We start from the raw sequence: 24,455 nt of genomic DNA on the forward strand, positions 1-24,455 counted from the left end.
TTTGATCCAAATAATCAAATATCCTTCTCAAAATGCATAGATTTTAAAAGTCAAAAGATAAACTTAATTTTGAGGATTTGAAATGTTGCACTCTAACTTATTGAGTGTGACAATTTATTCCTTTGAAATAAGTGAGCCTTATCATCCAATCCATTTTATTCAAGATAAAAGGATCGTATTTTAAAATCTTTTCAAAATTTCGACATTAAGACATCAAACAATCAATTCGATACCAATTTTGGGCGTCACGAGGGTGCTAACCCTTTCTTGTACGTAACCGACTCCCGAACCTATTTTCTCAAAATTCGCAGACCTAAAATCATTTTTTAATGGTGAACCGATCACACCTCAATAAAAGATCAGTGGCGACTCCCATTTTATTTTCAAAGTCGATTCCCGTTTTTTTTAAATATAAAAAATGGTGTCAACAGATAAAGTATTACTTGAGAAAAATTAGCTTATTTGATGGGCTAATTAGTAAGGGACTAAATTGTAAAAACTGTAAAAGTTAAGATAATTGTGTAATTTTGAAATTTAAAGGGTACTAATTGTAAAGTGAATTGAAACTGAAATATGCTAATGCATGAATAATTTTATATTTTAGATCAAGAGCCAGAGATCAACGAGAAAAAGGAAAATTAACAGAATAATCCTTGAACTACTACAAACTTACAATTTAACCCAGGTAAATTCGTATGGTTAAAGTTTAATAGTTATTTGGAAATTGATGAATGATGTTACGTATTTAATAAATTGTTGAAAATGGAATATTGCTAAATTTATTGTGTATTTAATATATTATTGAATAAAAAATGAAATATTGTTGTATTATGAATTAGATTGGATATCTGGCTAAAGTAGAATGCAAGATTGAGTACATTCGTTCTGTGCAAAGGAGGAGTTGACGGCAAATTACCCAAGTAAATTGGGGGTTCAACATTTGTTGCGAACTTCCGTGTTTGCTTTCCGTTTAGCTCTCATGAGCTTTAGTTAACTCATATGAGTTTCAGTTTAGCCCTTATGGGTTTCAGTTTAGCTCTTTTGAGCTTCAGTTTAACTCTTATGGGTTTCCGTTTAGCTCTTATGAGCTTTCGTTTAACCCTTACGGATTTCCGTTTAGCACTTATGTGCTTCTGTGCAGCCTTCGGGGTTTTGTATACGATGTACTCATATCCGTAAGATGTTCTCCAATTTGACAAAGGCTGGTACGTGACATATGGAGTATTATTGGAAAATTTAATGATATCATCGATTTTGAGATGAAATAAGTGAAATCATCAATTGAAGTTGTGATTGGCAGGAAATGTGTAATGAACGATTTAGTTAAATGCATCATTATAGGATGCTCGGTAAGATTTAAGTTTAAAGCCAACGAACTTACAAAGCTACATTTAGCTTACTTGTGTTGTTTAATGTTCTTTGTAGATTTTCGAGTAGCCGGGAGGTCGGATCAACGCATCGAATCACACTATCCAACTTGCCGGTAGATTTTGCTAAACATACTATGTTTTATATGGCATGTATAGAAATTTAAATGGTTGTGTAAATATTAAAATTACATTTTGGCTACGTTTCATATTAACTTATATATGTATGGTTTGTCATGTTTGGTATGAGTGTTAATATGGGTAATGAATGAATTGGTATAGCATGTTAATATAGTAGTTGCATGTGTGAATTAATTTATGTTCTAGTTTAAATTGTTAGAGTATATGTGATAATATGACCATAATAATGATAGAATTGGTTGTTTTGAAAATATTGTTATGACCTATATGTGTGAAATTTGAGATGTGTAGGTTGGAGTCGAGAATGGGTGAGAAAGAGGCCACAAAATGGCCTATTTTCGTCCACACGGGCAGAGACACGGGCGTGTGTCTCAGCCGTGTGTGACACACGGCCTGGCACATGGGCATGTGGTCTGGCCGTGTGTCTCCTGCACCTTGAAATTTCAAAACAGAATACCTAGGTTTTTACACATGGCCTAGCACACAGGCGTGTGGCTTGGCTGTGTGACCTGTGTGACCCCTGCACTTTTCACACGACCTATCACACGGACGTGTGGATGGCCGTGTGACCCAAGTCAGAGAGTTACACGGGTATGGACACGAGCTGGAACACGGCCGTGTGCCTCACATCGAATGCCCACACGGCCGGCCACATGGGCGTGTGTCCCCTGGTCTTAAGAAATTTTTTTGAGATTTTGAGAAAAATTCTCTAAGTATCCAGTTTAGTCCCGATTCACTTCTAAGGTGTATATTAGGCCTCGAGGGCCTATATAAGGGTTAATATGTGTGTTTTATAATTGGTTCCTGATGTGTATATTAAATATTATGAAACGTTAGTATTTAATCCATAAAGTTTAGTAATACTCTGTAACACTATTCCGCTGAAGGATAAGGGTTAGGGATATTACATATTACCTTTGTTTTTTTGCCATAAATTTTTGATGATTTCAAATGATTTGTTGGCCACCATTCTCAACCTGAAACGGGAAGGCTTTTATACTTATTATGTGATGGCGGGAGCCAATTTCCTCACGACTTTGGTGACCATTTGCTTATGTGGTGGCATTCTTCCTGTTGATTTCCAGGTTATTTGCTTCGGGCAATCCATTGAATAACTGGCATGCTTGAAAAATTTTAGAAGAAGAATGAAACTAGTGTTTGATTGCAAAGAAAATTGACAGATCAATGAGAAGGGATAATGGATTTTGGAGCATATATAAAGTAATTTATCATGTTTTGATCACTTTTTATCTTGAATATTTATTTTATATATTTTAAATTTATTTACTTGAATACTGTCCTAAATGATTTATTAATAAAAAACTAAATACTTAAAAAGTTAAATTTCAAGTTGATACAAAATGATTATAATTTTAAAAATTAAAATTAAAACCTAATCATTTACGTTTCATTACATTTCAAATTTAATTTTTTAAGAATAAATTTAAACTTTTTAAACATAATCATGTTTAGTTAGGGCAATTTTATAACAGCCATATTTTATTAATTTAGTAACAAATATTTTATTAACATACGTACTCATTTAATATTTTACGGAATCACAATCATATTTTATTTTAAATATTTAGTAATAATTTCATTATAGGTCATTTTTAGATTCATTTAATATTTTATACTCTTTTAATATTTAAATATTTATTAAAATTAATTATATTTTAAGTTTATCTTAAATATAAAGTTATAGATACAAAATTTTATAATATATTTTAATTAGTAAATATTACATAAAATGTATGGGATTGCACAGGATATTAAAAATATTTAAATCCATATTTAATAAAAACATATTAGATAAAAATAAATGAAAAAATGTACCTTGATATATATATCATACATTAATAAAATAATAAATTATCTTTATATTCTCATAATAATAGTGAAATAAATAAAAATAGAGAGACTAAAACAAAATATCTATGGCAGTCATATTATTTTTTACTTCCATTGTTCTTACAGGGCCATGTGGTAGAGATACAAACCCCTTTGAAAAGTAATAGTTTATCTCCATGGACTTCTTAATTGTCAACAAAAGCAATCATCCAAGCTCCCATTTTTCCACTTTTCCCCAGTTATTAAACCAAACCAACCAGCTCTAATTCATAGCTAAAACAAAGCAAAAAAAAAAGAAAAAGAAAAAAAGAAAATGAGAACCAAACTCAGCTATGTCTTTGTGTTTTGTCTCTTGTTCTTTGTCTTCCATGCCAATTCCCAACCAAGCACCACAGGCTACACTTGCAATCTCAACCAGACCACTTATCCATGCCAAACCTATGTTTTTTTCCGAGCTACTGCACCTAATTACCTTGACTTAGCTTCCATTGGTGATCTTTTCAATATCAGTCGTTTAATGATATCTGAACCAAGTAATATTTCTTCTCCATCGGCTCCTCTTATCCCTGATCAGTTCCTCTTTGTTCCGATTTCATGTGCTTGTAACTCCATAAATGATACCATAGGTAGTCTTTCAGCTGCTAATCTTACTTATACATTCATAAGAGGTGATACTTTTTATCGGGTATCGACTTTGAATTTTCAAAACCTTACTACTTATCAATCTGTGGAAGTTTTCAATCCTGATGCTGTTCCTACCCAAATTGAAATCGGTCAAAGAATTGTGTTCCCAATTTTCTGTAAGTGTCCTAATGAAACCCAGATTCGAAATGGAGTGAAGTACCTTGTTTCTTATGTATATCAACCGTTGGATAACTTGTCTGTGATAGCTTCGAGGTTTGGGATTCAAACACAAGCTATAACTGGTGCTAATAACGATAGTATCCAGCCATATGATACCATATTCATCCCTGTCAGTAGGTTACCTGTTTTGTCTCAGCCTGAACCAGCTCCTGTTGCTTCTGGGAAAACTGAGAGGACAGGTGTCATTATTGGACTTTCGATTGGGTTAGGAATTTGTGGGATTTTGATGATTTTGTTGTTTGTTGTGTTGGTTTATAGAGAGGTTTTATCTGGGAGAAGAGGAAAGGAAAGAGATGAAGAGAATCATAGGTTGAAGATGAACAGGCCTGGGATGGGGGTTAAGGGGATTGAAGCTAATTTAATGGCGGATGTATCAGGTTGCTTGGATAAATATAGGGTCTTCAAAATTGAAGAACTTAGAGAAGCCACCGATGATTTCAGTGACAGTTGTTTGATTCAAGGATCTGTTTATAAAGGTTCCATTGATGGAGATAATTATGCTATAAAGAAGATGAAATGGAATGCTTCTGAGGAGCTTAAGATCTTACAAAAGGTAAACCTTTTTTTTGTCCCTTTAATTTATTGGAATAATTTTCTGTTTGTTTACCGTGAAAATTTGATGCTAGGGTAAAAGTACCACTAAGGTTCTTAAATTAAGAGTGGTTTACATTTTGTCCCTTTACTTAAAATATAAGTAAATTGATCTTTATATGTTTGGTTAAAATATAAATTGATCATTCTATAAAAAATTTAAAGGCTAGTTTTTAACAATAAAAAGGATGAATGACTAATTTACTTTTTAATTTAACATATATACAACGATTAATTTATCATTTTATTTTAATAAAGAGAACAAAATGTAATTCGACTTAGGAGTTTTATAGTAATTTTACTGGCTTTCTTGAATTTTAGGACTAACGTGTTAATATTTTTCCAAGGATCCATGTGAAAAGAATTATATTGAAATAGAAATAACTGGTAATAATGAAATTGTTGGATGGGAAGATTGAAAACATTCTTTAGCAGATGAGGACATGAGTGGAAGGACTTAATTAACAAATGATGATAGCAAATGTTTGAATTTTATATTACCAATAAAATAATGATTAGGTTAAATGACCTGTCCATTGATTAGGTTAATTAAAAAAATTAAATTATTTTTAATATCCCCAATTAAGGAATTTTCTATTGTTTATACTTGCTTAGGATGGCCATAGGGTTCTTGATCTGACTTGAATTTTGATAAATTGAAAATGATGGCACCAAAGGTGAACTCACCTTGGGTCCATTTATTTAGTTTTGGATTGTATTTTAATCACCAATATAATAAATAAATCTCAAATTTATAGTTTAGTCCAATTGATTTCGGCAATCATCTTCAAGAGTGATATCATCCAGCAAGTCCAGATATCATTATCCTTACACTTCCATTGCTATTGGATTACTCTGGTCATTGAATTTAAGCTTTAAAGATTTTGTGAATGGCAAAAAAAAAGACAACTAAAACCCTGATTCTGAATCTGTCATATGAAGGTAAACCATGGAAATCTGGTGAAGTTGGAAGGGTTCTGCATTGATCCTGAAGACACAAGCTGCTACCTGGTTTACGAGTTCATTGAAAACGGATCGCTTTCCTTTTGGCTTCACGAAAACGACAACGAAAAACTGAGCTGGAGAACAAGGTTAAGGATTGCAGTTGATGTTGCCCATGGTTTGCAATACATCCATGAACATACAAGGCCAAGAGTGGTACATAAAGACATCAAAACCAGCAATATTCTTTTAGATGCCAACATGAGGGCCAAAATAGCCAACTTCGGGTTAGCGAAATCCGGCTGCAATGCAATAACGGTGCATATTGTCGGCACCCAAGGTTACATTGCTCCAGAATATCTTGCTGATGGGGTGGTGTCGACGAAAATGGATGTTTTCTCCTTCGGGGTGGTTTTGCTCGAGCTTGTATCAGGCAAGGAAGCCATTGATGAAGAAGTGAGGCTTCTTTGGGCAAGTGTTGAAGGTGTTTTGGATGGGAATGAGGAGAGGAAAGAGAGGCAAGTGAGGGAATTCATGGATGGATGTTTACTAGAACAGAGTTTATCAATGGAAGGTGTGATGAATGTTATGGCTGTTGCCATTTCTTGTCTGAATAAAGATCCCACTAAAAGGCCTAGCATGGTGGATATTGTTTATGCATTGTCTAAGAGTGATGATTTGGTATTCGATGAATCCGAAGATTCTTTATCCGCTCCTCCGGTTGTAGCAAGGTAAAGTATCGCTCATGCTTGAGTCAAGGATCCCATGTCAGCGATATTACCCATATCCGACACTCATTGTAGTGACTAGTGATACTTGTAGCATATACTAGAGATGGCTGTTCAGCTTGTATGATTGTTGGCCCCTTCCTATTATTGGCCTATAAAGTTGTACTTATATATATAAAATTTTGAAGTGCTTGAGGTTATTTTTTACAATCTGAAAGTAAATAAAGGGAGTGCAAGGTTTATTTTATCCCAAAAACTAATTTCAACCACAAAAATCATCATATTTTTCCGTGTGAAATGCAACTTTTAATCTAAAATACTGTGTCAAACGTGACTGCATAACAAAGCCGAGAGAGAAAAAAGGAGGTTAACGAGATGGAATAGAGCACAGTGCAGAAATGAAGCGGACAAGTGTTGTTTAGATACCAATGCCACAGTAACTTTCTCCCCCAAAGGAAAATGACAGCAATGGCCTATCGCCTATGGTCCCATGTTTAGAGGATTTTCCCTTTTGGCCCATCTCCCTTCACTTCATTTCTACTTTGTCTTAACCTTTTCCATACAAAAAAAAATCCAAACCCATGTAGTTCACACTTTTCCCTATACTCTAAATCATTTCCTTGTAATCACATTTTTGTCTATTTCTTCAAACCCACATCAAAAGTTTTGTTTTTTTCACTTTTCTTTTAATATATCACCAATAAAGGAAAGGGGGAAAATGGTGTTTTGTCAGTTGCAGAGCCCTCAGCTATGGCTATTGCCCTCTAGAATTTCCAGGCCGACTCAAACCTCATGTTCAGCCAGGTAAATTTTGAACATGAGTTGTTGAATTTAAGCATCTGGGTATGATTGGAATCCTAGGAGTAATGTACATTGGTGATCATATTATTTTAAATTACTCATTTTTATCCAATTTCTTTTTTTTGTTGTTGTTGATGGATTCAAAATTCTCTGAATTGATTATTTATTGTGGTAAAGATATGGTTCTTGGGGTGTCCTTTCTGTGTTTTGATCTGCCTTGGACGAAACTAATAAGTCCCAAAGCTTTGCATTGTATGCACTATCATGGTTACAGTCAGAGATATAGTGATCAACTAGATAGAGACGGGGGTGTTCTTGATCATGTCATTTCTTCATTTTTACCGTTTATAAATCAAATAGGATAGCTTAAAATATTGGGATTTTGAGTTGATCTGAATGTATTTTAGGCTCAAGTGCACTGGTCCCTCTATTGCATCTTCTCAAAGCAAAAATGACCGCTAAATGAGATCGATGTTGATGCAATTACCTTTTCATTTTCCTTTTTTTTTTACATCTTATTTGGTTTGTGGTTTCATATAGAGGGATGTGCTATGAAGGATTGCCGTTTCTTTTTCATTTACGTATAGATGGGGTGTATTTTAAGCTATTATGCATTTGAAGTTTCTTAAATTTTGTTGTAGAACACAAGGAATAAGAGGTTCAAAAAATATGATACTTTTCCAGAAATCAAGAAGCAACTTTTGGTGGAACAGTTCTTCATCTAACAATGTGCAAAACTTTATATACAACCGAGGTGAGCCCTAGTTGTTAGCATTAATAGTTTGTCAAATCAAATACTTATGTTCAATCCTATGAATCAGTAGTTAATAATTATCGATTGATATTAACCATGCAAGTGCCATTGGTCTTGAAATCCATGCTTTCTCAAAAGAACTATGATAGCTTTCCTCCTTCAGGAAAACGACAAGTTACTATTCAAAGCACAACAAACAACTCAGAGTGTGTTTTGGATAATTCAAATGTCGAATTCTTTAGGATGGGCCAGCACAACAATTCTCTGGTGAGTCTTTAAGTCTTTAATTTCAAAAGACTCAACATGGTAATTCTTTTCCTTTTCTTGGACAGTAGAGCCGTAAGGTTGATGGGGGATAAGCTGGGGTCCATTATGCCTTAAGTGTCTTGATTGTCATTGTTGCAGGTACAGGATAACCAAACTATACTTGTGTCTGGAACTTTGTCATCATTTTTCTTACTGAGATTGTTGCAACTAGATTTTATCAACTCATTAATAAAGATCGTTCATGACATATTTCGGCATCTACATCAGACATCAACGGCTACAAGCTTACCTTTTGCCTGCCTATCTAGTTCCGTGAATAAACCAAGACCTCTTAACTTGGATGTGTCCTTGCCTACAATTAAGGATCTTCGATGGAACATGTCACGGTTACTCTATTTATTCAACATTCAACTTGAGAAAAATGTTGCGACGTAAGTGAAAGTTACCTTTTGCCTGGGTTTTATGTATCAGAGCTAAGAGATTCATTTGTTACAATTTTTTGTAGGATTCTTGTGGTTCTCCTTGTAGTATGCGTCTCTTTTATAGTTGTCGGTGGTTTCTTGCTCTTCAAGTTTAGGTAATTTATAATCAATCTTTATTTACCTAAATATTAATTTGTATATGATTATCATTGTTTGGTTTTAGTTTTCATCTTCAAATACGATAATTCTATGTTATTTTCCGGAAAATCACTAATTCATAGTGGACAAAGAGTTCTAATGCTACTTTCCTTATGCTAATATGGTAGCTATGCATTGAACAACACAGGGGTAATACACATTCTTTAGAAGACTGTGTCTGGGAGGCGTGGGCATGCCTGTGTTCATCATCTACCCATTTAAAAGTGCGTGGTGTGTTATGAATCTAATCATTCGGTTGCTTCAAAATATGATTGCATGATTACCAAAACAAATTCAAAAATTTTTGAGTCTGAAAAACATATTCATGTCTTGAACTGCAGCAAAGAACACGTATCGAACGTGTTGTTGGCTTTGTTCTTGCTATATGGGGCATCTTGTTTTATTCTCGATTGTTAAGCACAATGACAGAACAGTTCAGAGTAAGTACCTTCGGACAAGAGCTCATTTTACCTCTTTTTCCTTTTCCCCCCCTAATAGCTCGTGTTATTTATGTAAGCTACCCCTTTGGAATTTCGTTTTTGTGTGACAGAGAAACATGCAAAAACTCAGGGAAGGAGCGCAAATGCAAGTTTTGGAGGCTGATCATATCGTCATTTGTGGGTTAAATGGACGTCTGTCTTTCATTCTAAAGCAACTAAATAGATCTCATGAACTCGCTGTGCGTTTAGGGACTGCTACAGCCAGGTAAACATTATGCTGCCACGATTTTTCCCCTTTTTTCATGCATAATTATTGGTTTCTACGTGCATTATATTTTCATAGGAGGCAGAGAATTCTTCTTATGTCGGATCTTCCGAGAAAGCAAATGGACAAACTAGCTGACAGCATTGCCAAGGATCTTAACCATATCGATGTCCTCACAAAGAGGTATAAAAGCAATGCCCTCCTTTCCTCCGAATATATAAACTTCTTAAAACGTATTTGATTCATTGCAATTGAATCATTTGTGTCAATAAGTTTCTGTTTCTTAAACATTGGTTTGTGCTTGTGCAGTTGTAGCCTTAGTTTGACAAAATCATTTCAAAGAGCGGCAGCTAATAGGGCACGTGCCATTGTCATATTGCCTACAAGAGGAGACCAGTAAGGCCTTTATCATGTTTTAATTCTCGAGTGTTGGTCTGCAAGCAACCATGCCGCAAAGTTTAGTTGAAGTTTTATGTAATAATATTATGTTCGCTTTATTTATTGTAATACGGACAGTTCTGTTCAAGGGATGTTTATTGACAGCAGTTTGTTAACTGATTAGGTATGGAATTGATTCTGATGCATTTCTCTCTGTACTAGCACTTCAACCTATTCCCAAGATTGAAAATGTCCCAACAATTGTCGAGGTATGTTCATCTGTATAACCATGAGAAATGTCGAGTTTAATTTTTGACCCTTTGTTTTTTATGATGCAGGTTTCAAATTCCACTACATGTGAGCTCTTAAAGTCGATCTGTGGACTGAAAGTAGAGCCAGTAGAAAATGTCGCTTCTAAATTATTTGTTCAATGTTCTCGGCAAAAAGGGCTCATAAAGATCTATAGGCACTTGCTTAATTATAAAAGTACATATCTCATCGAAAATAATCCATTTCTTTTGTGTTCCAATTTTTTTTTCGATTTTAGATTCTTGTCCATATCATTATGTTAATACTTTTCTGCTCCGAAACTAATTTGTATTGTGTTATTGCAGAGAATGTATTCAATCTTTGCCGTTTTCCTAGTCTAACAGGATTGACTTATAGAAAAATAAGACGGGGATTTCAAGAGGTAATAAGTTTTTCGCTTAACCTTAGCATTCATCAGTCACGGTTTTCTTATGTTGGTTTGTTTTCAGGCAGTTGTTTGTGGTCTTTATCGGGACGGTCAGATATACTTCCATCCCAAGGATGATGAAATTCTTCAGCAAACTGACAAAGTATGTCTCGACAATATGACTTTTCAAACTTTTACATGCATATTCCTCCATGTTTCGAATATCGTATAGCCTAAATGATGTAATCTCAAAGAAATTATTATAGATTTTTATGTCCATGTATCTAAATGTAGGTATTGCTAATTGCACCTATTCATAAGACATGGAAACAACAACAGGCATTGGAGGATGATGGAAAAGAAGAAACCAAAAGACTCCGAGGCATGGAAGTTTTCAAAACAATCGTTGATACTCCAGATCATGATTTCGAATTAAGAAAGGAACAGTTTACTAAAATCGTAAAGCGTCCCAAAATATTTGGATCAAAGGTATATGCTTTACAAAGAGATAAGTGCTGTAAGTGACAACATCTATTGAACATTCTTGAAATCGTACTTATATATTCTTTTGGTCCGAAAAAGTAGGCATCAGACCAGACTATCGGACCCACGGAATGCATACTTATCCTTGGATGGCGCCCGGGTGTTATTCAAATGATTGAAGAATATGATAATTATCTCGGCCCTGGAAGCGTATTGGTATGCTTTTATTTTCTTTTGGGATTCTTATAGTCTCGATTTTCAACTGTAAGCGTCAGATTGTATCACTTGATGGAAAACTTCTGTATTACAGGAAATATTGTCTGATGTTCCATTAGAAGAAAGGAAGAGAGCAAGCTCCGTCTCAGGTCAAGCAAAACTAAAAAATGTTCAGGTTATCCATAAGGTACTTTCTTATTTAGTTGCTCGTGTGGTGTGGAATGACTGCATTGATAAGCCTTTTTAAGGTTTCGTTCTAATATTGTTATTTTGTCTTCACACGTTGCAGATCGGAAACTCCATGAACTATGATACATTAGAGGAAACTATAATGAACGTACAAAATAATGTCGTGAAACCGAATCGTATTCCTTTTTCCATTGTTGTGATTTCCGATAGAGAATGGCTTCTTGGAGGTAATGATAATTAGTAGACGATGTTTCTTTTGGTAAAACTTATCCTTCGGCTAACTATTTGCTTTTCAGATCCATCTAGAGCAGACAAGCAATCTGCATACTCACTTCTTCTCGCGGAGAATATCTGCAATAAACTTGGAGTGACAGTAAGTTCGGTTCAATAAAATCTTGATAACACCATGGTCTTGAATGATAATATTCGAGTGTTAGCCAATAAAAAAAAATGCTAATCTTTGAGATTTAACTAGTCTGAGAACTGTTGTTGATCGTTCTGCAGGTGCAAAATCTGGTTGCAGAGATAGTCGACTCGAAATTAGGCAAACAAGTAATTTTTGTAGCGAGTTTGAAAATTTCTCATTTTATTATCTTCAAATTTTCCAATTTTTGTAATATTTAGATCAAACCCTGCAGATTACGAGAATCAAGCCATCCCTGACTTATATTGCCGCGGAGGAAGTGATGAGTCTCGTAACAGCTCAAGGTCTCAAACTTATATGACTTTATTCATATTGTTTCGATGTTTAATCTTTAAAACATAACTCTTATGTTTTGCATAACAGTGGCCAAGCATAGTGAACTAAATGAGGTCTGGAAAGACATTTTGAATGCTGAAGGTGATGAAATATATGTGAAGGTAAAGACACATATTCTGACATTCGTTGGGGAATATAATCTTTCAAATATATGAAAAAGCTCAGAAAAAATAAAAGAAGTAGTATGTTGTTACTTACCTATGTTTCTATGCAGGATATTGGCCTTTACATGAAAGAAGGTGAGAACCCTTCGTTCTCTGAGCTAACCGAGAGAGCATGCTGGCGTCAAGAAGTTGCAATCGGATATGTGAAAGACAATCATAAGGTACGTTACACTTTTTGCTCGATTATAAACACGTTTTCTTCGATGCCTAAATGTGTTTTCTTTGTTCCACCTCAGGTTATTAACCCGACTCCAAAGACAGAACCTCTCTCCCTAGGAATGTCGGATTTACTAATCGTCATTTCCGAGCTAGAAGGTGAGCAACCTATTGTCGTCTAAAATGCAAGTAACTCCAGCCATTTTCGTTCCACTTTGCACTTTTTTTTTCTCTCAATAAATTCTTACGGTTCCAAGGGCGTCGACTTTGGAAACTGTTTCATAGATAAGGCTGTCCCATGAAAATATGTTTTCTGTCATGGGAAAATGTTGTAAATTTTGTAGGAAAATCAATAAATTTCTTCTTTTTCCTGAGAAAAGTCATGTTACTATTTCCCTTTATCAAAAAAAAAAATGAAAAGAAAATCTCTTGGATGAGTCCAAGAACTACCATTAAATGGTTAACTTCGCAATTTATAGCAGCAGCTCACTAATTTATACGCGATAAATTAATAAAAATCGGTCATTTAAGTTGAATTTTGATAGTTATCAAAATATTGAATTGGATTGTCCGATTGAATGAAAAATTGACAAGTTGTTCGGTTTGATATAGTACATTAATTAATTAGGGAATCCCTTGATCTGGCAGATCAATTTAACAAAACAGTATTTACGAAAAACAGGTTTTTATATATTTTTGGAGTTAATTATATCATATATTCTTAAATTATGATCCTTATTTTAAAATAGTCCCTAAAATTTTAAACATTTTAATTTCCATTTTAAACTATTGATGTTATATCAATCAATTCCTTCCATTATTAAAATTTTCATTTTAAAGTATGCCACATGAAATATGATGTCTAATTTAACGGTTAAAATAATGATTTTAGCAATAGAATGATCTTCTTGCTGTTGATATAACCTCAATAGTTTAAATATGTAATTAGAGTGTTTTAAAGTTTAAGGATTAATTTAAAATAAAAACAATAGTTTAGGGATATCTGGTGTAATTAACTTTTTTTAATAAAAGTTTTGTGTGTGATTGATAGGAAATTGTATATATATATAAACATTCTTTAGCTAGAATGATAGTTATTCTTCTCTCGATTTCAAGTTATTTCATGCTGACAATGATAGTTCCCAAAGGTGTCTGTGATGAGATCGAGCGCATAGTTCGGAAATTTGTCTGGGGAGTTCATAATGGCAGCTCAAAGACGGCCTTGGTTAGTTGGGATTCGGTGTGCCAACCAAAGTCTCACGGTGGTCTTGGTCTCAGACAATTGAAAGACCACAATATCTCTTTCTTGATGAAGGTTGGTTTTAACATCATTTCTAATACTAATGCCCTTTGGATTCAGGTGCTTCGGTCAAAATATAGAGTCCCTAGTGGTTTACTAATGACTTGTCAAGGAGTTGGTGTTCCTTTTTATGGAGATCCATTTCTAAGGTATGACCCCTCATTCGTAAGAACTTAATAGTCGGAAACAGAAATAGCATCAAGTGCTAGCAAGACCTCTGGATTCCCAATTGTGGTCCCTTATTTAAGTTTATCCCTTATTCTGCTAACCATTTTCTAGATTGTTCTCTTAATAGTATGGTTGCAAGTGATAGCTCTTGGAAGTTGGATCTTTTCAGGCCTTGGGTTCCTGAGGAAATTATCAACAAAATAATAGGTGTACCACCACCTCATCCTTCGTCAAGTCCTGATCGAATTATTTGGGGAGCTACCTCGACTGGCTCTTTCTCTCTCAAAAGCGCTTATGAGAAGGTTCGTGAAGGCATTTTCAACTTAAAAGTGCGGCCTGGGAAATACCATGGAAGTTTCACGGCCCTCATCGAATTCGTTTTTTTCATCTAGTTGGCTCTAAAACAATGTCTCTTAACAAATCTAAGAGAGTAAGACGCGGCTTTGGTAGTAGCAGTGCTTGTGGCCTTTGTGGACATGATTATGAAGATGTTTTGCATATACTCATATATTGTAATGCTGCCATAGGCATTTGGGACAAGCTTATTCCACATGAAGATCTTTCTGGTTTTTATTCTGAATCTCTTCTCGACTGGATGAGGAACAATTTTCAGAGCCATTTTTCTTCTTGGGGTGGAATCGATTGGCCACGTCTCTTTGGGATTATCGTGTGGCGTATCTGAAAGAATCGGAACCTGTTCATTTTCCAAGGTATTACATGGACTATTGACGAGATTATTAAAATCTCATACAGTTGGGCGAGACAATATTTCTCTATTTCAAGGATTTCATCTCGTAAAGTAATTGGCCTTTACCTAATAGCTGGGTGAGTTTGAGCACAAATGGTTCGGTGAGGTTTGATGAAGGCTTCGCTGCAGATGGTGGCTGTGTGAGAGACCATAATGGTGAGTGGATCATTAGGTTCGCCAAATATTTGGGCAATTACACCGCTTTGGAGGCAGAGATTTGGGGAATACTAAATGGGTTGAACCTTATTCTGGATTGGCATTTCGAGAAAATCCTAATCCAAACTGATAATATTGAAGCTATTAATGTAATCTTGAAAGATTCTTCAGGGAATTCTAATTCTGCTTAGTTAGGAAAATTCATCTTATCTTGAGGAAGATGGAGCAGTGAAAAATTCAGTATATTCCCAGAGAGGAAAACTTAATTGCTGATAGTCTGACTAAGACAGTTCATACTAGAAGCCTAGGTTTAAGATTGTCACATATTAAATATATTTTAAAATGTATTAAAAAGCCTACCAAAACGCACCATGTGAGTTTTTTTAAGCTATATTAGCATGATGTGACGTCCATTTGAATTAAAAACAATAAATTTTAAAAGTTAGAACATGCTTCAATTTTTCTATTTTTGTCAAATTGAAATTTAATTAATTTATTTTTATATCAAGGAAATAGCCTCATTACTTTTTGAATTCAAAAATGCAAGCTTGGTTGTTAGCATCATTCAATTTTTTTGTTAAATTCAAATTGATTATAAATTTTAAAATTCTTAAAGATATAAATAAAAGGACTAAATTTCAAATGTAGAAAGAGTACAAGAGCATGTTGTACATTTTAACCAATTCTAAAATATGTATAATTGTTTTAGTATTTTCCTTTTAGTAATTTTCTTCCTTTCAGAACTTAAAAACCCGGCCAGGCGGCCAACCAAAAGAGCCCAGACGGATAGTTCATAAGCGTTTCAGATTAAAGAAAAAAGAGGCTGAAAAAAATCCGGTTTAATATCCGAGATCTTAACAAAGAAAGAGAGATCGAAAATCTAATAAAAGGATGAAAGATTTGAATTTGGTCCCTACGTTTCTATGGTGTCTTTTGTTGTTTCCTTTACACAAAGCAGTCGCAAATGGCGTCACTCCCGAGGAAACCAAGCAGCTAAGAGATGAGGTAAAAAGGGGATTTTTTCCTCTTAAATTTATCTTTTAAATTCAGGGTTTCTGCTATTTTAGATAGATATATCATTAGGCTTCTTTAACTTTACTCTCGTTGGCTTTGCTGATCTTGCACTTTGGGATTTTTACAGTGTTTTGATTTGTTTTGTGGATTGATAATTGAGTATATAAGGCTAGTTTTGGAAACCCATTTTGGCAAAAGCATGAAAAAGGATGGGAAGCAGATGTATTATTAGTTCACATAGTATGTAAATACTTGATTCTTGTAGGATGTTTAATGAAAAGTGGAAGTCAAAAGTTTAACATTTAAGCTACAATTTATCAATATATCTAATGGGAGGAGTGGATTGGAATGTATTAACCATTCGTTTGATGACATTTGTTTTGTTGCATTTTTGGGAGCTGTAGGTACGTGAAATGTTCTATCATGCTTTTGATGGATATATGGAGCATGCATTTCCACTTGACGAGTTGAGACCGCTAACGTGTGAAGGAGAAGATACGCTTGGTGGTTATGCCTTGACACTGGTATAATCTTCATCTTTTATATATGTTTTTTCCTATGTGTGAGACTGAGATTGTGTATTGAACTGTTTTTGTGATGTTGCTGGTATGCTGTTGTTGCAGATTGATTCTTTAGACACATTGGCTTTACTTGGAGATCGAGAACGCTTTACAGCCTCTGTTGAATGGATTGGTAAAAATCTTCGGTTTGATATAGTGAGTGAAGTACATTTTTGCATAAAATCTTTTGTGCTTATCCCACTGGGTTTCTTTTTAATAAAGAAACCTTAGTGAAACTTTATGTCCTTGGTTTAGACGCTCAAACTCTGGTTTGAAGAGCTCCTTGATAACTTTTAAGACTGGTATAATAGAAGCTTGATCTTCTGTATAGTGCTAAAAGTTATCCTAGTCCTGTGGGTTAAATGCAACAATACATGATAGTTTGTTTGCACTCCACTATGATAATAAATTATTGTTGGTGGTTTCCAGTTTTCAAGTAACTGTTACCCTTCACTCAATTAATAATTAGTTCTATTGGCTATATATAATGCTTTTGGTACCTGGGAATATTGCTATCAATCTAAACTTTGGAGTTTACTTTTATTCTGTAGAATAAAACAGTTTCTATTTTTGAGACCACCATCAGGGTCCTTGGAGGTTTACTTTCCGCTCATCTTATTGCAAGTGACTATGCTACGGTAATATCGATTTTTGTCCACCTCCATCAATCTTTTCTAATCATATTTCATTCTCGTTGAATAAATATCAAGGTCATTTCAATTTCAGGGCATGAGAATTCCTTCATATGACAATGAACTACTTGACTTAGCTGAAGATCTGGCTAGGAGGTTATTACCTGCATTTGACACTCCTACAGGTATCGGTCCGGGATCTTTATCCATTAAAGATGCAGTAACATGAACGTTGGCTGGTGATAGATTTAGTATCTTATTATGACTATTTCCAGCTATGTCATATTGCAGGAATCCCATTTGGTTCTGTTAATCTAAAGTATGGAGTTGATGAACATGAAAGCAAGGTAATGCCTCTATTATCTCCCAAGTTATGATTTTATTAGTTAGTTTTCTAAACTGCTTGTGCTTGTGTGACCCTGAACATAGCTTGCGCTAATTCCCCTTGTCCCACACTGTACAATGCTATCAGTGCTGATGTATGTAATTTTTTCATTCACATGTTAATCTATAGTAGAGGCCAGTTACTTATGAGTCCTGTATGTGTGCAGTTTTCATGTATATAGTATCTATATAGGTAATTTTGAACTTCCAATTTTGGCCTGTTCAGATAACATCTACAGCTGGTGGTGGGACTTTGACCCTTGAATTTGGAGTGCTAAGCCGTTTGACAAATGATCCTAGTAAGTCTTACTGCTCTTATATTTGATGTTTTTGCATTCTCTAGAAGTTTGTGTGCCACAGAAAGTATAGTAGTAAGTTTTGGCTCTCCTACATGCCTGTTCCTTGTAGTCTTGATGACCCTGGGTTTTCTAAGGCTATACATTGTAATTCCAGGTAGTAAGAGTTCTAGCATCTTTCATGGTTTTACATCATATCAGGCTTTGGCTGAATATTTCTTTTGGGTTGCAAGTTCCCTTGCAAGCATTTCGGTTTATTAAATTATTCTTCTACTTGCACGGTTATTTCAACAATTCTTTCTGTTCTCATAAATGGTAATTTGCTGCCCACATTATTGGATTCTAGAAATTACACTAATCATGTAATGTGGATTTCAATACAGTTTCTGTTGCTAGCTAGCTATAACTATCATGAAATTAGACCAGTTTCCCCTTTCCTTGTCAAAGCTTTAGCAACAGGAAAATTTTACCTTTTTTGCAGCCTTGCTACTTTTGATGGAACCTTTGGTCTATCCTGACTTGCAAAGCCAACTTATTGAGAACTTTAATGCTAATAGTCCAGGATCCAAAATATCATTTCCTCTTGCTGTGAGAATAGATGTAAGGAGGTCAGGGTGCCATTGTTTTACACCTTGCACAAGTAATGTTTACTTTCAAATTTAACCTGTAAAGGAGATAAGGTCCACAGGGCTTCCGGATTGACTAGGAAATGTGTAAATCAAAACCTGTTAGCTAGACTTAGGAAACTGCTATCAGTAGACCAGTGATGAGATTTTTAGTTACTTTTATCAGTTGTGAGGACTGTTAAGTGTTAACTTTTGTTTTCATTGCTGAAATATGATTCTTTCTTAAAATGGATGCAGTTTTTGAGCAAGTTACCAAAAATGCTGTTCGGGGCCTATGGGCTCGCCGTTCAAAGCTTAATTTAGTTGGTGCTCACATCAATGTGTTTACTGGTGAATGGACACAGAAGGTAACTTGCTGTTTTACGATGACTGCATGGTCAAGGGCCTTGTAACTTTCTGGTTTTTTAATGGTTATGATAGGGTGTTCTTCATATTATTTAGTTGCTGAAAAGGATTAAATCTTCATTGCTTCTACCAAGTGATTCTCTCTCTCTCTCTCTCTTAAATGTTGAAGTTAGTCTTTTCTATAGGAAAGATGATCTGTCTTGAACTTCCCTTTGATGTGATTCTTTTGAAATTCTATTGTGAAACCCTTTTTTTTCCTTTTATACTTTCAAACAGATAATCTGGGAGTTCATATTTTCACTGGATGCATGTGCCTTGCAAATTGCCTTACTGATATGCAGACATTGAATGGAAAAAAAAAAACAAAAACAAAACAGAAACATATAATTAAGAATATGCACTAAACTAGAAACTCAATTTCAGTTCTATTCATTAATTGATTGACCTCCTACTGGAAGTTAGCCCTTCTGTAGCATTCATTTACCATGCGAATGAAACAAATATAGCCAATCTACACTGGCCAGCTCAAATTAATTCTATGCTGCTTTGCAGGATGCTGGAATAGGGACAAGCATTGACTCCTTCTACGAGTATCTTCTGAAGGTCTGTCACATGACTTAAAATTATTCTACCTCGTTTCTGACTACAATATGTAAGTAGTTAAATTTTTTTTTCCCCTTTTCTTGATATATTTTCAGGCATATTTATTGTTTGGGGATGAAGAGTATTTGTTCATATTCCAAGAAGCATACAGTGCTGCTATGCACTATCTTTACAATGATCCCTGGTAAAAACTTTTGTTGTGCTGCACTTAATTAGTTTTTCTTTTTCCCTTATTTTATTATACTTTTGTCGTTTGGCATTTTCTGTGCGTCATCTAGTTGGACTTTATCATCTCTCTCTCTCTCTCTTTCTCTCTTTCTATTTGTTTAATTTTAATTTTCTTTCTTAGGTATGTAGAGGTCAATATGGATTCTGCTGCTATTGTCTGGCCACTATTTAACAGTTTACAGGCATTTTGGCCCGGGCTTCAGGTTATTATTTCTGAATATCATTGTCTGATTGAAACCATAAGATACATACTTTTGAGGGCCAATAAGATGTAATTGAATATTTGATAATCAGAGGTTTACCATTTTTGGAAGGTTTTAGCAGGAGATATTGATCCTGCTATTCGAACACATACTGCCTTCTTCAGTGTCTGGAAACGGTATGGTTTCACTCCGGAGGGTTTTAATCTTGCTACACTTAGTGTTCAGGTATCTGAATCATATTCAAATTAGAATTTTACTTATTTCATGTGTACCTAAATAACACTAAATATGCCTTGTTACCAAAGGAGTTTTATTGCCTAATAAATTTTCTCAATTATGATATTATTAGACATAGCACCTGTGGAAGTTCAAATAAATTTTCTCAATTATGATATTATTAGACATAGCACCTGTGGAAGTTCAATTGCCTGATAAATTCTCTTTTTCTTTTTGGAAAAAAATGGTCTCACTTTTATATCACGTTCCTTTGACAGCATAAACAATAGAGTTATCCCTTTTGTTCGAGTTAATAAAAAGCTTGTATTTGGCCGATGTATCAATCTTCTAAATAGTACCATGTTTTCTTGGCAGCATGGGCAAAAGAGTTATCCTTTGCGTCCAGAGTTAATAGAAAGCACGTATTGGCTCTACAAAGCTACCAGAAATCCCAGGTCAATCTGATTGATATTTATTTACTTTACTTTTGAACATCTTTTCAGACAGTTATTTTCGGGTGGTAATATTGCAATGTCTTAACTTTATCTCCTTCTTTCTTTTGCTGGAGTAATTCTAAATGGTAGAGATATCACGTTTCATATATTAATTTAATGATTTATCATTTATCAAAGAAAACTCATTTGTCGAAGCAATTCATGTCATATTGAACACCCATACCTGAACATAAATTTTATTAAAAGACAGAAATTGCTGAAACTTACTACATAGAGAAAGGGAAAGCGTGAAAGGAATATAACTTATGCTTATTATCATAGCTTTTCACTACAGTGATTAAAGATGCTACACAGAAAAGAAATGCAAGAAAAATAAAACTGACCCCTTCTGCTGTGCTATTTTTTCACGAACGAACATTTTCCACCGTAGATATCTGGATGCCGGACGAGACATAGTTGCTAGCTTGCAATATGGGGCAAGGTGTCCATGCGGTTATTGTCATATATCAGATGTCGAGTTTCACAAGAGGGAGGATCACATGGAAAGCTTTTTCCTGGCGGAAACAGTAAGTGAAAAATTCCATGTATTATCCCCTAAATACAATTTTAGGATTTTGATTGACTTGAACTTGACTCTAATTTGAACTATCTGCCAGCTGCCCCCTCCCCATATAGTTTTTGTTTTTGTCATCACATTTTCTTTTCCATTCCGGTATATTCTTGTTTGTAACCTTTCAACCTGGTCAGGTGAAATATTTGTGGCTCCTTTTCGATTTGGCTGTGGGTCCGGACAACCTTGTTGAAAATGGACCATACAAGTGAGATTTTTTTTGCGTAGTTTCTTTTTTCTTTGTTCTTTTTACAAGAAGAAAATATATATAAATGAAATATGCTACATCTTTTTGGGGGCAAAATCCCATTTATAGGTACATATTTAGCACTGAGGGCCATTTATTGCCGGCAACTCCTCAAATATCTCTATTACAAGAGCATTGTTCATATTTTGGGGCTTATTGTAACCGCGACAGCTTAAAAGAAGAGCCTAATGCATCAGACAAGTCTGCTGATTCTCAAGAAACCAATGGTAGTAGAGTTTCCGAGGGTTGGGTTCGCACGAGATTTCCCTTGGATTCTTCTTCTTTCAAGGCATCTCCCGTATCTGGGCTGATTAAGGTTAGTGTTAAGTATTTTCTGAATAAAATTTAGGTGTAGCTTAATGAGTTATATTCCCTCTACTTTGTATTCTGTTCATTTCCACCGTGTTGATGGTCATATTAGAAGATGATTTGCTGGTAAAAGATTGATTAATGTTTGTTCCCTCGGTGCCTACACAAGGATTTTCGTTTTCAGGTTACCACAAAACAAAAATGTTATTCAGCTGTCTTTGGTAGGAATTTGGTCATTACTAGTTGTAGTTACATGCATTTCTTATGTCTAAATTGTGGAATAAACAAGGCACAGCTATGGACGATTGAGGCCTTTTGTTTTCAATAACTATTCCCGCAGGGGGGGGGTAAATAATGTTTTTTCGGTTTTTTAGAGATTGCGTTCTTTATGTCACAGGGCCTTTGTCCGGGACTAACTCATGCGCAGAAGTATGGCATTTCGTATCTTGCTTCAGTTGATACACCTCATGAAGATAATTCTGCCAAAAAAAAAAATATCGTGGTTAAGAGCCAAGCTATAGTTGTCGTTTCTGACCAAATCTCTAATCAATCACTATCTGGTGACGGCAACGATAACAATGTTAAAGAATCAACCGAGAGGGAACCGGAGAGTGATCCATCTCAATCGTGAAAAAGCTTCTCGGGCGTGTATAACTAACCAGAGGTAGTTTGTGCCCTAAACCATATATGACGAAAACCAGATCTCAGCTCTTTCCTTTGTGCTATTTTCCCTGAAAGATCATTGATAGTGACTGAAGAAAACATTGGCTGCTCTGACATTTGATCTGATTACAATGGTTGATCTTCTCCACTTTTGACAGCACACATACTATTATAATCAACGGGTTGAACAATCTGGCAACAACTGTTGATACAATGAGTATATATTTGAGGCTAGACTTGTGAACTGCAAGATGAAGCGGGTCGTAAGATGTCAGTGCTGTTATGTTGATCATGGACGTAACGTCAGAAGTAGCCACTTGTATACTTACAGGGGCAAGCATTTGTAAACTTACCAAAATTTAACAGGACTTTTGTACATTTTATTTAAGTTAAGACTAAGGTTGATTACAGTGGGTGAGGCCATTATCATCCCTGATTGCCGGAAGACAATAGTTTGGAAGTTGCCTGCTGGAGGGGGACGATCGATTTTAGTTGAGGTTCCATTGATATGGGGACTGTCATAAGGGTCTCGGAAACCATCGCCTTTCACCCCATTTGATTTGAGTTGTAGTGAAAAACAATAAGTTTGATTGATGGATTTTGATATTCAATTACCCTTTTTATGTTTGGTTCTTTTTGTTCGAAATTGATTGGTATTTTAGAGTTCCCTTAGGCTGTGATTTCTTTTCGATTGTGAAAAATATGTGAAGCTTTAAATCAGTTTCAAGTTCTTCCACTGCAAATAATGTTATTAGGTGTAGGGGAGAATAATTTTTTGTTTTAACCAAAAAAACTGACTCATTTGGTTTTTTTAGTTTCAGTTTAGTTGTTTGGGGTTGGTTGGTTGGTTTAATTGGTCAATTCGATTGGTTATGGTTATCAGTTTTTGAATTTCAAAATTGAATTGACCAAAAAACTAAGGTATTTTATATTATCTTTAAATATATTTGTATCTCATAATATATAATAGATATATAATCATATAAATCCGATTTAATAATCCAAGGTTGGTTAATCGAAAAATCGATTGAATCAAAGTTGGTTTGGTTTTTTAACCGAAATTGGTTGGATTGATATTTTTCATATTAAAGTTGGCTAAAAAAATAACCGAATTGATTGATTAAATCGATTGCTCTCTCTTAATCAGGAGATTGAATAATAGAGACCAACAGGTGTAGGCCAGATGAATTATATATGAATTGAGATAATATTATGGCTTATGATCTGAGTCAATATGCTGTACCATGTTCTGAGATCATAATCTTGAGGGCACTCACGAGTAACTAAGTTTGCTATTTTGAAGTGTGCATGATTGCAAAACAAAACTTGACCTAGCTTGCAGGTCATGTTGTAATACAAATCACAGATGTCTTTTTAAGGTATCCATAGGTCTCCTTTTTTAAAAATGAAATCATTTAAAATTTTGGTACTACTCACTTATCACTAACAGGAGTACGGGTGAACCCACAACATGGGCATGGGTGAACAACCTTGACCTATGTGTCAAATTTTGGGATTCTATCATAAATTATTTTAGCGAGTTGAAGTTACATTTCCAAACATGAGCCCACACTGATAAGAGAAGTACGGATTCTCGAGAAGAAAAGTGTTGTGGTGGTCTCCATCAATCACCCAGATCCCTTGAGTGAATAAAAAAATAGGTTTACAGTAGATCTCACCTAAATCGTCACATTTGTCATCCTAAGAAGTTTGGTTTTAAACCTTAATTCGAACAGAAGTTCACTAATGTTGCTTTTCACCTAGAAGATTGAGAGTTAACTATCAAGACTTTGGACTATTCAGACACATACTTTCCCATTAAGTGATTTATATGAATCATTAATCTTTTTTTCACAGGAATTCCTCTTATTCTTATGGTTTCTTATTTTAAATTTAAAAAGCATAAAAACAATTTAAGCGCAATAACGGATAAAAGTACCATGGAGGCCTTTATACTAGGTGTCAGATTATATTTTGTTTCCTCTACTCAGAAAATGGGAAAGTATTAATTATACATTAGATTAAAGAGTAAATTTGTC

At 34.7% G+C, this 24,455-nt stretch overlaps 4 protein-coding genes across 6 annotated transcripts; all 4 read left to right on the plus strand.

The window, feature by feature from the left end:
* Positions 1–3,544: 3,544 nt before the first annotated feature.
* Positions 3,545–6,694, plus strand: LOC105800575 (serine/threonine receptor-like kinase NFP). Its single transcript, XM_012631780.2, has 2 exons — positions 3,545–4,776; positions 5,757–6,694. The coding sequence occupies exons 1-2, from the start codon at positions 3,673–3,675 to the stop codon at positions 6,489–6,491; spliced, it is 1,839 nt and encodes a 612-aa protein (XP_012487234.1). The 5' UTR covers positions 3,545–3,672; the 3' UTR covers positions 6,492–6,694.
* Positions 6,695–7,022: 328 nt separating this feature from the next.
* LOC105800574 (putative ion channel POLLUX-like 2) lies at positions 7,023–13,032 on the plus strand. 2 transcript variants are annotated; one of them, XM_012631776.2, is made up of 24 exons: positions 7,032–7,288; positions 7,927–8,039; positions 8,203–8,306; positions 8,445–8,737; positions 8,812–8,883; positions 9,075–9,150; positions 9,268–9,366; positions 9,477–9,631; positions 9,710–9,814; positions 9,941–10,027; positions 10,194–10,278; positions 10,348–10,495; positions 10,624–10,700; positions 10,768–10,848; positions 10,980–11,174; positions 11,271–11,384; positions 11,479–11,571; positions 11,674–11,800; positions 11,870–11,946; positions 12,078–12,125; positions 12,212–12,281; positions 12,361–12,434; positions 12,548–12,658; positions 12,734–13,032. In XM_012631776.2, exons 1-24 carry the CDS (start codon positions 7,203–7,205, stop codon positions 12,833–12,835), a joined length of 2,592 nt encoding a protein of 863 aa, XP_012487230.1. In that variant the 5' UTR covers positions 7,032–7,202; the 3' UTR covers positions 12,836–13,032. The 2 variants fall into 2 exon arrangements, with proteins under 2 accessions (XP_052477037.1, XP_012487230.1); XM_052621077.1 differs by having other exon boundaries at positions 7,023–7,288; positions 12,548–13,032.
* A 633-nt stretch (positions 13,033–13,665) lies between these two features.
* Positions 13,666–15,426, plus strand: LOC128032781 (uncharacterized mitochondrial protein AtMg00310-like). Its single transcript, XM_052621488.1, has 2 exons — positions 13,666–14,102; positions 14,291–15,426. The coding sequence occupies exons 1-2, from the start codon at positions 13,741–13,743 to the stop codon at positions 14,511–14,513; spliced, it is 585 nt and encodes a 194-aa protein (XP_052477448.1). The 5' UTR covers positions 13,666–13,740; the 3' UTR covers positions 14,514–15,426.
* A 345-nt stretch (positions 15,427–15,771) lies between these two features.
* Positions 15,772–23,039, plus strand: LOC105800577 (alpha-mannosidase I MNS4). Of its 2 annotated transcripts, XM_012631783.2 has the most exons (18): positions 15,772–16,030; positions 16,444–16,563; positions 16,663–16,755; positions 17,151–17,237; positions 17,326–17,416; positions 17,523–17,578; positions 17,842–17,914; positions 18,775–18,884; positions 19,435–19,485; positions 19,581–19,669; positions 19,835–19,916; positions 20,028–20,141; positions 20,508–20,587; positions 21,018–21,153; positions 21,335–21,405; positions 21,514–21,760; positions 22,151–22,417; positions 22,575–23,039. In XM_012631783.2, exons 1-17 carry the CDS (start codon positions 15,917–15,919, stop codon positions 22,382–22,384), a joined length of 1,848 nt encoding a protein of 615 aa, XP_012487237.1. In that variant the 5' UTR covers positions 15,772–15,916; the 3' UTR covers positions 22,385–22,417; positions 22,575–23,039. The 2 variants fall into 2 exon arrangements, with proteins under 2 accessions (XP_012487237.1, XP_012487235.1); XM_012631781.2 differs by having other exon boundaries at positions 22,151–23,039.
* The last annotated feature ends 1,416 nt before the right edge of the window (positions 23,040–24,455 follow it).

Source organism: Gossypium raimondii, chromosome 9 (genome assembly GCF_025698545.1).
Source record: "Gossypium raimondii isolate GPD5lz chromosome 9, ASM2569854v1, whole genome shotgun sequence".
NCBI lineage: Eukaryota > Viridiplantae > Streptophyta > Magnoliopsida > Malvales > Malvaceae > Gossypium > Gossypium raimondii.

Bases quoted from the DNA above. Each gene is read 5' to 3' on its own strand.
- LOC128032781 (XM_052621488.1), top strand. From the start codon at position 13,741: ATGATAGTTATTCTTCTCTCGATTTCAAGTTATTTCATGCTGACAATG. The intron at 14,103-14,290 runs GTATGACCCCTC...GGATCTTTTCAG, and splicing joins TATGGAGATCCATTTCTAAG to GCCTTGGGTTCCTGAGGAAA.
- LOC105800577 (XM_012631781.2), top strand. From the start codon at position 15,917: ATGAAAGATTTGAATTTGGTCCCTACGTTTCTATGGTGTCTTTTGTTG. The intron at 20,142-20,507 runs GTATCTGAATCA...TTTTCTTGGCAG, and splicing joins TTGCTACACTTAGTGTTCAG to CATGGGCAAAAGAGTTATCC. The intron at 21,761-22,150 runs GTTAGTGTTAAG...TTTATGTCACAG, and splicing joins CCGTATCTGGGCTGATTAAG to GGCCTTTGTCCGGGACTAAC.
- LOC105800575 (XM_012631780.2), top strand. From the start codon at position 3,673: ATGAGAACCAAACTCAGCTATGTCTTTGTGTTTTGTCTCTTGTTCTTT. The intron at 4,777-5,756 runs GTAAACCTTTTT...TGTCATATGAAG, and splicing joins AGCTTAAGATCTTACAAAAG to GTAAACCATGGAAATCTGGT.
- LOC105800574 (XM_052621077.1), top strand. From the start codon at position 7,203: ATGGTGTTTTGTCAGTTGCAGAGCCCTCAGCTATGGCTATTGCCCTCT. The intron at 9,632-9,709 runs GTAAACATTATG...ATATTTTCATAG, and splicing joins TTAGGGACTGCTACAGCCAG to GAGGCAGAGAATTCTTCTTA. The intron at 12,282-12,360 runs GTCTCAAACTTA...TTTGCATAACAG, and splicing joins GAGTCTCGTAACAGCTCAAG to TGGCCAAGCATAGTGAACTA.